Raw genomic sequence first — 12,632 nt, forward strand, 5'->3', positions numbered from 1 at the left:
CAAACTAAGTGACTGGGCAACAAAATGGCAAATGAAACTTAATGTGGATAAATGTAAAGTAATGCACTTTGGGAAAAAATAACCCCAACTATACATATAACGTGATGGCGGCTAATTTAGCTATAACTAATCAGGAAAGAGATCTTGCAGTCGCCGTGGATGGTTCTCTGAAGACGTCCACGCAGTGTGCAGCGGCAGTCAAAAAAGCAAACAGGATGTTAGGAATCATTAAAAAAGGGATAAAGAATAAGACAGAGAATATTTTATTGCCCTTATATAAATCCATGGTATGCCCACATCTTGAATACTGCATACAGAGGTGGTCTCTGGCATTAGAAAAGGTTCAGAGAAGGGCAACTAAAATGATTAGGGGTTTGGAACGGGTCGACTATGAGGAGAGATTAAAGAGACTGGTACTTTTCAGCGTGGAAAAGAGGAGACTAAGGTGGGATATGAGAGAGGTATATAAAATCATCAGTGGTGTTGAGAAAGTGAATAAGGAAATGTTTTTTACTTGTTCTCATAATATAAGAACTAGGGACCACCAAATGAAACTAATGGGCAGCAGGTTTAAAACAAATAAAAGGAAGTTCTTCTTCACACAGCGCATTGTCAATCTGTGGAACTCCTTGCCTGAGAAGGTTGTGAAGACTAGGACTATAACAGGGTTTAAAAGAGAACTAGATACATTCATGGAGGTTAAGTCCATTCAAAGCTATTAGCCAGTATGGGTAAGGAATGGTGTCCCTAGCCTCTGTTTGTCAGAGGGTGGAGATGGATGGCAGGAGAGAGATCGCTTGATCATGATCTGTTCGATTCACTACCTCGGGGACACCTGGCACTGGCCACTGTTGGCAAATAGGGTACTGGCCTGGATGGACTTTTGGTCTGACCCAGTATGACCATTCTTACGTACTTCTAAAAAAAAATGTGGAGCTATAGTTCTGGTACTCTGGTGACTAGATTTTTTTTTTAAGTTGGAGATGTATATGTGGTACCTTTTTATTATATGTTCATTAGCCCATTTGTTTATAAACCACCCAACCAAGATGAATAGATAAAAATGGTAAAATGTTATGACTCTTTCATAAGCTGACCCGGTATTTCAGCAGCTGCCAAACTTCCTGGCTCACCAGGGTATGCTGCTGGCGTGTCGGAACTTTTTGTTTGCCTGGAGCGTCTGCAGGCATGGAGCCCTGGAGCTCCCAGTGTCTGTGATTCACTGTTCCTGGCCACCAGGAGCAGCAGGAAGTGGCATCCAGCATGTCCCTTGGTCCACACCACTTTCTGAAGCTCCCATGGCTGGGAATGGCTAATCGCAGCCACTCAGAGGTGAGCAGCTCTGTGCCTGCAGACACTCCAGGTAAACAAACTTCCTGGTGCGCCAGCAACTTACCCTGATAGGCTGGGAGAGAAAGTGAGTTGACCCCTGTTGTAAATACTGTGGCACTGGTGTCAGTCTGCTACTGCGTACTGTGAGCTCTTTGTGCATGTTGACCACTGGACCTCCTAAGTCTATAGCCAATCTGAAAATGTGCGCAGAATCTATACATTTTATTACAATTTCAAATTGCCACAGACATGCCAATCTACAGGGAAGCTTTGAAATAAACAAAAGATCGATTATAATTTGACAGTGATAAAGCAGGTGACGTTCCTCTGTAATGTCCTACAAAATCTGTAACTAAATTATTTTCACACTAGTATTTAGAATGAATAATAGTTAAATAAAGAAACAGTCTTATGCAGCGTTCAAACGTAAAGTGGTTGAATATACAGAAGTAAGCAATAATAGCGCTGCTGCTTGTGAATTCTGTATTGATGAGAAGCAGGTAAGAGAATGGTGAGAAAATAAACAACACTAAAAGACATGCCAAGAAGCAAGAAAAAATGTCCAGCAACATGCGCTTAATTTCCTGGGCTGGAGAAAGATCTCAGTGATTGGTTTGCTGAATGTTGACAAAATGGGTACCTCCTCACTGGGACTGGAATTCATCTGCATGCTCTGCAGATGTCGAAAGACGACAAATACAAGTCAGTAAAGTCATCAATATTTATTGCATCAGCGGGTTGGTGTACTCGCTTCATGAACTGTCATGGTCTCTGTCGTCATCAGTGAATAAAGATAGCATGCAAGCTGCCAAGAGACCTGGAAGAAAAAAATGGAATCTTTTTAGCCATTTATTATAAAACACTGAAAGGAACATGGGCATCTGGTGGCTTAGGCAGGGGATGGCTCTGCCTTCCCAAACTGCCAGCCTGGCTCTTCCCACAGTCCACCACCAGAATGCCTGTTATAGGCGTTCTGGGGGCAGAATGTTGCTGCCCCTAGCGCCTGCCCTCCCCCGTGTTCTTCGCTGGGGAGGCTGGTACCACACAACACCTGTCTTCCCCTGGTGCTCTGGGAGCTGTGTTGCATGCTTGCTCCCCTCAGCTCTCTGTCTCTCCCCAGTGCTCCGGGGAGCGTTCAGCATGCTGCCCCGCTTCTCTGCCCTTCCCCTGTTGCTCCAGGGAGGCTGGGGAGCACTTGGCATGCTGCCCCTCTTCTCTGTCCCTCCTTGGTACTCCAGGGAGGCTGGGACATGCTTGGTGCACTGCTCCTGGGGGTGCCATTTATAATTCCCCGAGCCATCCAGCTTTTTATTCAGTTTTTTCTACTGAATATCAACTTGCCTACAAATTCTAAGTTAGTACAGGGAAAGCTTTGTTATCCGGCATTGCCCACAGCAACAATACTGCTGCATTTTCAGATGTGTGCACCTCTCCTATCCAGCAGGCCGTTGTGGGACTTCTGACAGCTATGCTCAGCAGGTGCCTCCTTGTCCCTCACCCTGACGCGAGCTGCTGGGAGCCGGATCTGCTAGTTGTGGGCTGGGGCAGAGCAATAAACTTTATCTAGCACATTCAGTTAACCAACAACCCCCATTCACCATGAATGCTGGATAACAAAACTTTCTCCGTATTTCTCTTTGCTGTTGACTTTTCATTAGCCAGTACTAAGTTTTTGTGGGTAGTTAGGGATATTAAATATTGGTTAATTGAATAGTCTATTAACTTCATGAATTCTTATTGGTTAGTCGATTATTCTATAGTCCCTAGGCATCCCCTCTGTAAAGAGGGCGGGGGGCAGCAGCTGAGCTCCAGGATTTGGCATGAGCTGGAACTGAGGTGGGCTGCTTGCCTGCCTGGCTCCTAATACACTTTAAATGCAGTGGGACTGAGCCGGGTTACTGGCCAGCTTGCTAAAAAATTTACTGGCAAGGGGTGAGAGGAAATGCACGTAGTCTACAGCATTAACCTATAAGCTTTTGCCTATCAGTTAATCGACTAAACTATTAAATCCCTAGCAAGTAGAGAAGATAACATTTCAAACTGGAGTCAAGTTGTTCATCCAACTTCAAATTGTAGCTAACGATTCAGATTCCGAATATCAGACACTATCATACTGGTTTTGGAAGCTGTGAAGCCCAAAAGCTGAGAGCATACAGTCATCAGCTGCAGTCATTATCAAAATAGCAATTTGATAGTTGAGCAATAATTCACATGTTACAAGCCCAGCATTTTCCTGTTCTAGTTGGTGGAGCTTGGAAAGCCTATATTAAATCAATTATTTTTTTGTGTATTTTAGTAAATCCACACCAGAAAAAAATTTTTATCTCAAAATTTGATAACAGATTTTTTTTCATCAAGATTTTATGTTATGGATATGCATGTACATAAAAAGATTTGAATGGCTGATCATAAATCAGTCCTTGTGATACATATACAGTATACTGCATATGCTAAGGCCTTCCCATGTACCATCACATATGTTTTTCAAAGGTGGAATTAGTTTATAGTAACTGTCATTCAAATGAAATGTGCAATTTAAAATCATGGAAACAGTTGCCTTAAAATTAATGATGCATTGCAAATATCAGGGAAAAAAAAACTTACATCCAGCGTAAAGATAATTAAAATTCAGGTCAGAAGTCTATGACTTAGTCAGGCTAAATTTTTTAATGAGATTTCAGAAAATTAATTGGGTGAATGCTTTTTTTGTTCTTTCATAAAAAAATATTGAATTTAATGCTCATAGGGGAAAATGTTGTTATTGGTAACTGAGGAGTGTAATGGCTAACTTAACTATTTGTTACCCTAAAGATTCTTTAAAAATTGATTAAGCCAGAAATATTTTGAGCAAATGTATGGCCAGTGCTGACTTCCTTTTATGCCAAACAAGCTTGAATCAATCAACAGAACTTATTAGTTATTAACATTAGCTTTTATTGTTTACACAGTAGGCAGTTATCACAGGACTTTCCCATCCTTTAGCCACACCCAGTCTCAAAATCCCCCATACCTCAGGGAAGTAGTCACATAGATGCAGCTTCATGTAATGTTGTTATTGTGCTGAGATTTTACTGTCTAGTTTCACATCCTCCGGTGACCACGGTGTCCTAGTCTGTGCTGATCTCTCTAGTCTAAGCATTATGCAGTAGGTCTCGACAGTTAGGGTTTTTAATAATAATAGTGAGAATTTAATATTAGCAAAATGAATTATGTCAGTCTCACCAGAGACTGAAAAAGTCTATCTGCAGAACAGTTCTCTTTCTCCCATGCCTGAAGAAGAACCTTACTAAGGTGCTCGTTTCAAAATTCTTCAAAAATTCTTTGCAGATTTTGGCTCTTTATTTCTGCTTGTTGATACCTGCTGTCCTTCAGGAGAAGTTGAGCAGTTTTGATGCTGGATGGAAGCACTCAAAGATGTCTGCTGCACCTACGCATTCTAAGATATGTCTGTACGTGCACGTGCAGAAAATACCACCAGTACTTTCCACTTGGGTATTTGTTGCTAAGACTCCAATCTCTGCAGCAGTCTGTGGAGAAAGGCACTGATCAGATCTGTGTGTTGTATCTGATGGTTGAGAAATAGTCCATCCAAAAAAAAAGATCAAATTTGTAAGAATCCAGATGCATCTGTGTTCTGTTTTGCATTCTGGCTCGTAGGATAACTTAAGCTAGTTTCTAAACATGAATGTATTAGAAAATTGTCTTTTTCTTAAAAAACAGAGGCACCTTCTAAGTCTAGTTCCTTGTGTTAGTGTAACAGAGCCTCCATTGCTTAAAGTGATAATAAATTAGAACATACCAAATCAGTGAGGGGAAATCTAGGTGAGTGAGTGGGCAGCACGAGTGGCTCTCCTTCATCTCAGTGGGCCGCAAGATTGGAGTAATGAAGACTGTCTCTTGGGATCCAGAAGTTTTGCTATCTGCATTTGCAGTGTGTGCGGCTTGAACCATGGCAGCACTTCGATTCGATGCAGAGGGAGTGCCCGGCTCTCTGTGTTGTGTGCGGTCAGCAGGCACCTCACTTAGCGTGCCCTTGCTTTAAGTGCAGTGTGTCCACTTTAGTAATACTGGTAGACAAAAAACTATGTGCACAAAAAACTACGTGGATTAAAGGTCTGAAAACGACCTCTGAAGGAAATGGGTTTTTTAGTTTGGAAAAGAGAAGACCGAGGGGGGACATAACGGATTTCAAGTACATAAAAGGTTGTTTCAAGGAGGAGGGAGAAAGACAAGAAGCAGTGGGCTTAAATTTCAGCAAGGGGGGGAGGGGATTAGGTTGGACATTAGGAAAAACTTCCTATAAGGGTAGTTAAGCACTGGAATAAATTACCTAGAGAGATTGTGGAATCTCCATCATTGGAGATATTTAAGAGCAGGCTACACAAACACTCATCAGGAACTTAATACTTAGTCCTGCCATGAGTGCAGGGGACTGAACTAGATGACCTCTGGAAGTCCCTTTCAGTCCTGTGATTCTGTAATTCTGTGACGTGTACTTCTGCAGTTCTGTCTGTTCTTTGACAGCTTGCTAAACAGTAATATTGAGGGTTGAACTGAGAAGGACCTAAGGAAAACACTGTTACTTTTCAATAATGAAATTCATGAAATAGATGTATAAGGGTCAGAATAGTAAATTTTCCTGGGTAGATATTTATTTACAAGTCAAGTCAATTGTGTTCCTTTCCTTTGTATCGACAGTCCAGCTTATACACCGACAGAAGTCACCTTTAGCATTAGCTATAAGAACACATAGTAAGTGGTTAAATTTTAAATAGGCATGCAGAAAAATACAGTCAGTGGGGAGTTTCTTGGTATGGTTTGATTTGACCTGAGCATGCTCTTTGGTTCATGTTGTAATCTAACATCCTCTCCTATTTTATATGAAAACGCCGTTATTTTAATTAGGTCTGATAGGTTGTGATAGCAAATGCAAATCTAGGTCATTGCATATGTAAATGTGCAGCTGTAGTCTTGGAGTATGCCAGAACATATCAGATGAGGTGTCCAGCCATCACCCAGTGTTAACTCCAGCATGGCAAGCAGACTTTCTCTGCTAATCATGTTGAAAGTGGTAAGGGGAAGGAAGGAGGGAGCGAGAAATAATACCACCTCTACCCATCATTCCATGAGCATTATTTATTTTTCGAGTTAAGTTATTGGATATATTTCTTGGCATACACTTAAACCAAGAGTATTTTATGTATGAATGTATGTTTTTAATGCATATGTAGGGCACGACAGTTTTTGTAAAGCATATGGCTACCATTCATGTTAAACATGGATCTCTTTCTTTCATTGAGGTATCCATCATGTAGTAGGCTAAGTATTGGCATGTGTGGTGATTTAAAAGTTAGTGGGACACAAATTTGAATTTGATAAGTTTCATCACCTGCTGTGTACATTTCAAACAGTTAGTTTGTGCAAACATTTCCCAGTGCCTTGTAAGGACTGTATGCCCTGTGGTAAGTTTAAAATTGGCTGGAAATGCTGCCATTTCTTGCATTACTAGAGTGAAACCAAAATAGCAAATCAGCTGTACTTGATACTAAGGATGTTAAATATGGAGTAATTCCACCAACTACTCGGCTAGTTGATAGGCACTTTTTCATTCCTCCTTTGAAATGTACAAGAGGACCCCCTGGGAATGCAGAACTCTGTGTGCAGCCCGGGGACAGCGGGAAGTCCAGCTGACTCTGGGCTGCACTTGGGTGCCAGCCTTGAAATGTACAAGTGGGATCAGCTGTGAGGCACTGCTGCTTTGAAGTACCTCCTCTTATCTTCTCTCCCCCCTCCCCCCCCCCCCCGTTTGCTGCCTCTATCTGAGAGAGGCAGCAAGGGAGGAGGGGATCGACTAGTCAACTTGACTATCCTATAAGCTTTTGCTTATCGGATAGTCGACTAGTCCTTAACTTCCTTACTTGATACCATTATTGAGATAAGCAAAGACCACGTGTTTTGGTTGGGCTTGTATCTTTCATTTTAATGTTTCTTGAAATAGTTCCTTTGAGATCATAACATCTGAACAAGTGAGTCGTGTAGAAGGCACATTGCGGCACCACTGCAGCAATTCCTTCTGGTCAATTCGGTGCTCCAAAATACAGATCCCCCCCACCCCCTTAATTATAAACATTCTTGTACTGACATCCAGTTACTTACTTCATAAGTGCTCTGTGAAGCTTATGATTGTTTCTTTAAATAAGCACATCTTGAGTGTTTAAACAGAGAGAGACCTTGTTTAGATTAAACTCTTCATATTCAGTTAGTACAATGACTTGACTGTATAAGAAAGAATAGTAGAATGAATCCGTCCTTATAGAAGTGACTGTATAAAGACAGAAGAGCAGGGAAGCTTCCATTTTTACCTATTTACCAAGCAGTGCAAATATTTGTGAACAAATCTGTGTATTCTCTTATTATTATTTTACCTGTGGGGGGGAAAAAAAAATCTGCCCAGAATCTGATTGTAACCCTGTGAGTTACAAACTCCAAACACAGCAAAACTCTTGATAATCCAGTTCACTTTACTAAAAAAACCCAAACATTTTGATTCCAGCCCACGTGAGAGGTATGGTCGGACAGTATGCTGGATTCCATACAAGTACAAATTTTTGAGATGGGAAAGAAACAAAGCCTGAGAATATAATGGTTAAAAGAAAATACTCCCTGTAATTAACTTCCAATTTCCACTTGACTGACCTTTTTTAAACTAAATGCTAGTCGTTAATTAACTTAATTGTTTGTATAAGTTGTTATACTTGAGTTAAAATTCTAATTGTGGTTCTTCAGCCCAGAGTAATAACATTAATTTCAGATGGTAGTATAAAGAGTGTTTAGGAGTTCTGGGGGGTGGAAAAAATTCACCCTTGGCTTTGATGTTTCAAAAACAATTACTGTGTCACTTATCTTTATAGGAAGATGAGTGTAGTTTTTTTTTTCTTTTAGGGCACTTAAACTGGGAAAATTGATGAAGATGACCTGGAGTTAAATGCACAATCATGTGCCTACTTTCATTAGGAGCTTTGACTAAATCTTACAGTATTGTGATATTTTCATCTTGAATGGAATTGATAACCATCCATATGTATATTTCACCAGTGGTGTAGTCTTTTGAGAACTATCCTGTATTGTAATGCTCATTTAGCAATCCTTGGAACAACCATGGTGGGGAAGTAGTTTAAACACGTATTAAAAGGCATAGCAACAAAACAAACTGCCAGTTACAAAATGACGCAGAAAAAAAGGGGACACAGGATGAAAGACTTCGATATTCTTTTAATTTCCAGTTGATTACACAGAATTATATTTGTATATCATAGTTGTTAATACAACCAGTCCATGTCATACTTGTTAATACAACCAGCCCTATATCTCCAGTGGAATAGCAGTCCATTGTTGTTCTGTATTTGTCATGTTGAAGGTGATGGTGGTAGTTGAAAATGGTTTGAATTTGCTGAGCATGACAATTTGTATAACAGTCTCTTAGCTCAGGGGTGGGCAATAATTTTTGATGGAGGGCCACTCCTAGATTTTGGAAAGTGGTGAAGGGCTAGGGTTACCAGGTGTCCAGTATTGACCAGGACAGTCTGGTATTTTAGCCTCCTGTCTTGTAAAAAAAAAAAATCAAAAAATACTGGACACCTAAAATGTCTGGTATTTTCTGATTTTTTTTTTCCTGGCCAGGAGGTGAAAATACTAGGTGCTTACCTGGTTCTGCAAGGGGAGCTCTCTCGCCTGGAGCAGGAAGACAAGATGGTGGATGGCTGCCGACAGACCAGTAGGGCCAAAAGGCCTCAAAAGCATTTCTTAAATGGGCCATGCTGGTGGGTTTTTTGGGGGTTTTTTGTTTGTTTTTGGCTCAGCAACTTTGGTCTCCCCCTTTTTTTCTCAGCAGAATTTTTTCCCCATTTTTTTGGGGGGGGGTGTTCGGTATTTTTGGTTAAACCATCTGGCAACCCTATCGAGGGCTGCATTCGTCCATGATATTAATGGAAGAGGGGTAGGGTCTGAGATGGAGGTTGGGTGCAGAAGGGAGCTTGGGGTAGGGGATTGGGTGCAGGAGGTGGTGTGTGGTCTGAGAGGAAGTTTGGGTGAAGGATGCAGTTGTGACCTGGGGCACTGAACTGGGGTGCAGGGATTTTGTTTGTGACCTAGGGCAGGAGCCTGGGGTACAGGAGAGATACTGGGGTTTGGGATGTGATGTGATCTAGGGCAGGAGGGGGTTGTGACCTTGGACAGAAGATTGGGGTGCAGAGTCTGGGAGGGGGTATGGGTGTAAGGGAGGCAGAGGATTTGGCTTGTGGGAGGTAGGGGGACATGAAATTGAGGGCAGAGGGTTGGGGGAAGGGAGGGGCTGGAGTGCCAGAGGCAGGCTCTGGCTGGGAGGCTTACCTGGGTGACTCCTGGCCATCAGCCCCAGCAGGGTTCTCAGGCTGCCTGCCCCGCCCCTGCACAGGCTGCAGGGACCATGTGTGTTGGTGAATAAGAGCCTAAGGAGAGCAGGGAGTGGTGCTTCACATGTTACCAGTTCTTCATACAGGCAGTTCCCATTGGCCGGAAATCGGCCAATGGGATTGTGCTGGGGATGGGAGTACCCCGTGAAGCAGCAACTTAGAAAAAGAAATGGATGTGGCAGCTGCTTTTCTGAGTGCTGTGTGTGGTGGTGCGGAGGGTGGAGAATGGAGCAAGCAGGGAGTCTGCCTGATGCTCCCCACAACGTTCCTGGGCTGGATCTGGTGGCTTGGCAGGCCAATTTTGGCCCCTGGGCCTTATTTTGACCAGCCCTGCCTTAGCTACATGTATTTCAAAAATTCTAGCCACAGAAGAGATTAGGCAGTGGTAATAGTAGGGCTGGCTTCTTGCCTCCGAATATACATCCTGGGCACCTTTGCCGGGATGGTCAAATAGGGGCTCAAATGGCAAATAATTTATGTTCAAAGGATGTAAGTGAACAAAAGATTGATTTACAAACTGGTCTATATTTTATTTTGTTACAATAATTCAGAAATGACTTAAGATATTGATACTTGAAAATACTGTACTAGGCATGCACAGCAACTTTTAGTCATTAATTTTTTCCTTAAACATTGGTTAGCACTGATGTTAATTATAGAAGAGACCAGAATGACTCGAGGGAGTAGTTCCTGGTCTGTGGAGTACATAATGCTTGTTATATTGTGTATACCTGCCTAACCACATATTTACCTGAGATTGCTTGAAAGTAGAATTCAATCTGTCCCTGGTGAAAATAATATGCAAAGTTGATCTGAGGGCAAGTAACTGGGGAGACAGCAGTTTGGACTAATTAGTTATTTACACATGAGACCAGCCTACTCTCTTTATTGCCTTTTTTCCTTATTTTAACTAACTAAAGTAGACAAGTAACATCAGTGGAATTAGACTAAAAATGAATATATTTACAGATAAATGTGTCCATAGATTAATCAGTCCAGATTCAGCTCTTGCACATCAGAAATAAGACCAAAAGTATTAGCAGGATTACGGTTTTATTTTTATTTCAGGACAATTGTTCTGTAACCATTAGAGTTAACTAATGCGCTCAGATTTATGTTTGGATTTTCTATGGGTAATATTTTAAAGTAGTGACAAGTCTCGGAGCGGTAGCCGTGTTACATCTTTATCTGCAAAAACATCTGATGAAATGGGAGTTTCCCCACAAAGCTTATGCCCAAATAAATCTGTTAGTCTTTAAGGTGTCACAAGACTCCTTGTTGTTTTAAAGTAGGTAATACACAAAAGTGCAGAAGTACATAAGAAGTGAAAGAGTTTGCCAGCGGTGTTATGGAATGAAAATTTTGCTGCTACAAATATTACGCAAGATTTAAAATTCTTGCAGCCCCCAAAGAAGCATTAGATAAATTGACTGTTTTTATTTAACTTGATCTGAAAGGCTATGTTGCTTACTGGATCTGTAAAACAATCTTGTGAAGTGTATGGGGATTTGCTGGCTTTAATATGCAGTCAATCCATTTGATGCCACGTAACAGTTTATTTTTCTACACTGATACATTTTGTAGGACATCCTGGATCTGTGCTGAGTTTTCCGCAGTGGCACTGAATATTCATTGTGGTCAGTACTTTAATGGAAGTGGTCTGAAGCAGAAAGGGAAAGTTGTGATCAGAGAGAGAAATCAGCCACTTTATGGAAAGTGGAGTTTTCTTTGGCCTCCTGACTTTTGTACTCCCGGTACAGTGGCACAATACGTACTATGATTATCTCAAGCCATATAAGGTGTTGGCTGTGAGTGAGAAAAGGAGAGGGTGTGGAGAAAAACTGGTGCATGTTTTTGTCAGATTTTTCTAGTTCACTGGCTGTTTTTATTTCTTTTGAATAAACAGAGGCATTTGACATCATATCCATATCACTGCACCTTGGCAGATTTTCAGATAGAGAAAAAGATTGGCCGTGGGCAATTCAGTGAAGTCTACAAAGCAACTTGCCTTCTGGACAGAAAAACTGTGGCATTAAAGAAAGTTCAGGTGAGCGTTTAAAATTGTAGTTTATTGTATTGCAAGTAAAAGAAAGATTTGAGATGTCTACTTACTTTGCACAGATGTGACAGTGAAGTGCTTGCTTCTCCTTGAGAATTTTGTCACCAGTGGAAGTAAACCAGAGGAACAGAAAGCTGTTTTAGAAGTCCTTTTCTCCTTAATTGCTATTGTGAACATTAGTTTATTTTTGACTTTCATATAGAACAACACCTTTGAAAGGCTCAAACAAGTTTCATAAACACTAATTAAGAGGGATAAAGCCTATTTGATGCAAGTACTATCATACCCGTTTCACAGATGGATACATGAAGACAAAGATTAGCTGGTTTACCTAGTGTCACAAAGTGAATCAGTGGTATTAACTGGGAGCAGAACCCAAGCCCTGACTCTCTGCTTTCTCCGCCTAATCCTCTTCCTTGGTTATTCCACGTAGGGCAGACACATCCAGAGTGTAGTTAATGTGCTTGTGCCACAAAATCTTGATCCCTTGTGACCTTTAGGTCTAGAAATGGCTAGACAATTTTGGTATCACCAGTGTAAGGATTGACATTTCATACTACTTTTCATTTTCCTTTAATTTTTATGAGACTATGGCCATTTCAGTTTTGATTGAAATTATGTATAAAAAGAAAGGCTTTAATATGCACAGCCATAAGATTAGGAACCTGGCATCTTGATATGTGCTATCAGACGAGAATACTGAATGTGAAGAAAGGCCGGATGACTGAAAAGGGGCAGATGGTTGAGGATGTAGAGTAAGGGATGGAAATGGTAGCTCACTGCTCTTCTCA

The 12,632-nt window shown here is 41.3% G+C and overlaps 1 protein-coding gene across 2 annotated transcripts in view; it reads left to right on the forward strand.

Annotated features, from left to right (window-relative positions):
* NEK6 (NIMA related kinase 6) overlaps positions 1-12,632 on the forward strand; it is a 125,340-nt gene that overhangs the window by 59,850 nt on the left and 52,858 nt on the right. For both annotated transcript variants that reach the window (XM_075905661.1, XM_075905662.1), the window contains one exon: positions 11,689-11,829. In XM_075905661.1, coding sequence (XP_075761776.1) covers positions 11,689-11,829 — 141 coding nt within the window. The remainder of the gene's footprint in view (positions 1-11,688; positions 11,830-12,632) is intronic.

The sequence above is a fragment of the Pelodiscus sinensis genome, chromosome 22, assembly GCF_049634645.1.
Source record: "Pelodiscus sinensis isolate JC-2024 chromosome 22, ASM4963464v1, whole genome shotgun sequence".
Classification (NCBI taxonomy): Eukaryota; Metazoa; Chordata; order Testudines; family Trionychidae; genus Pelodiscus; species Pelodiscus sinensis.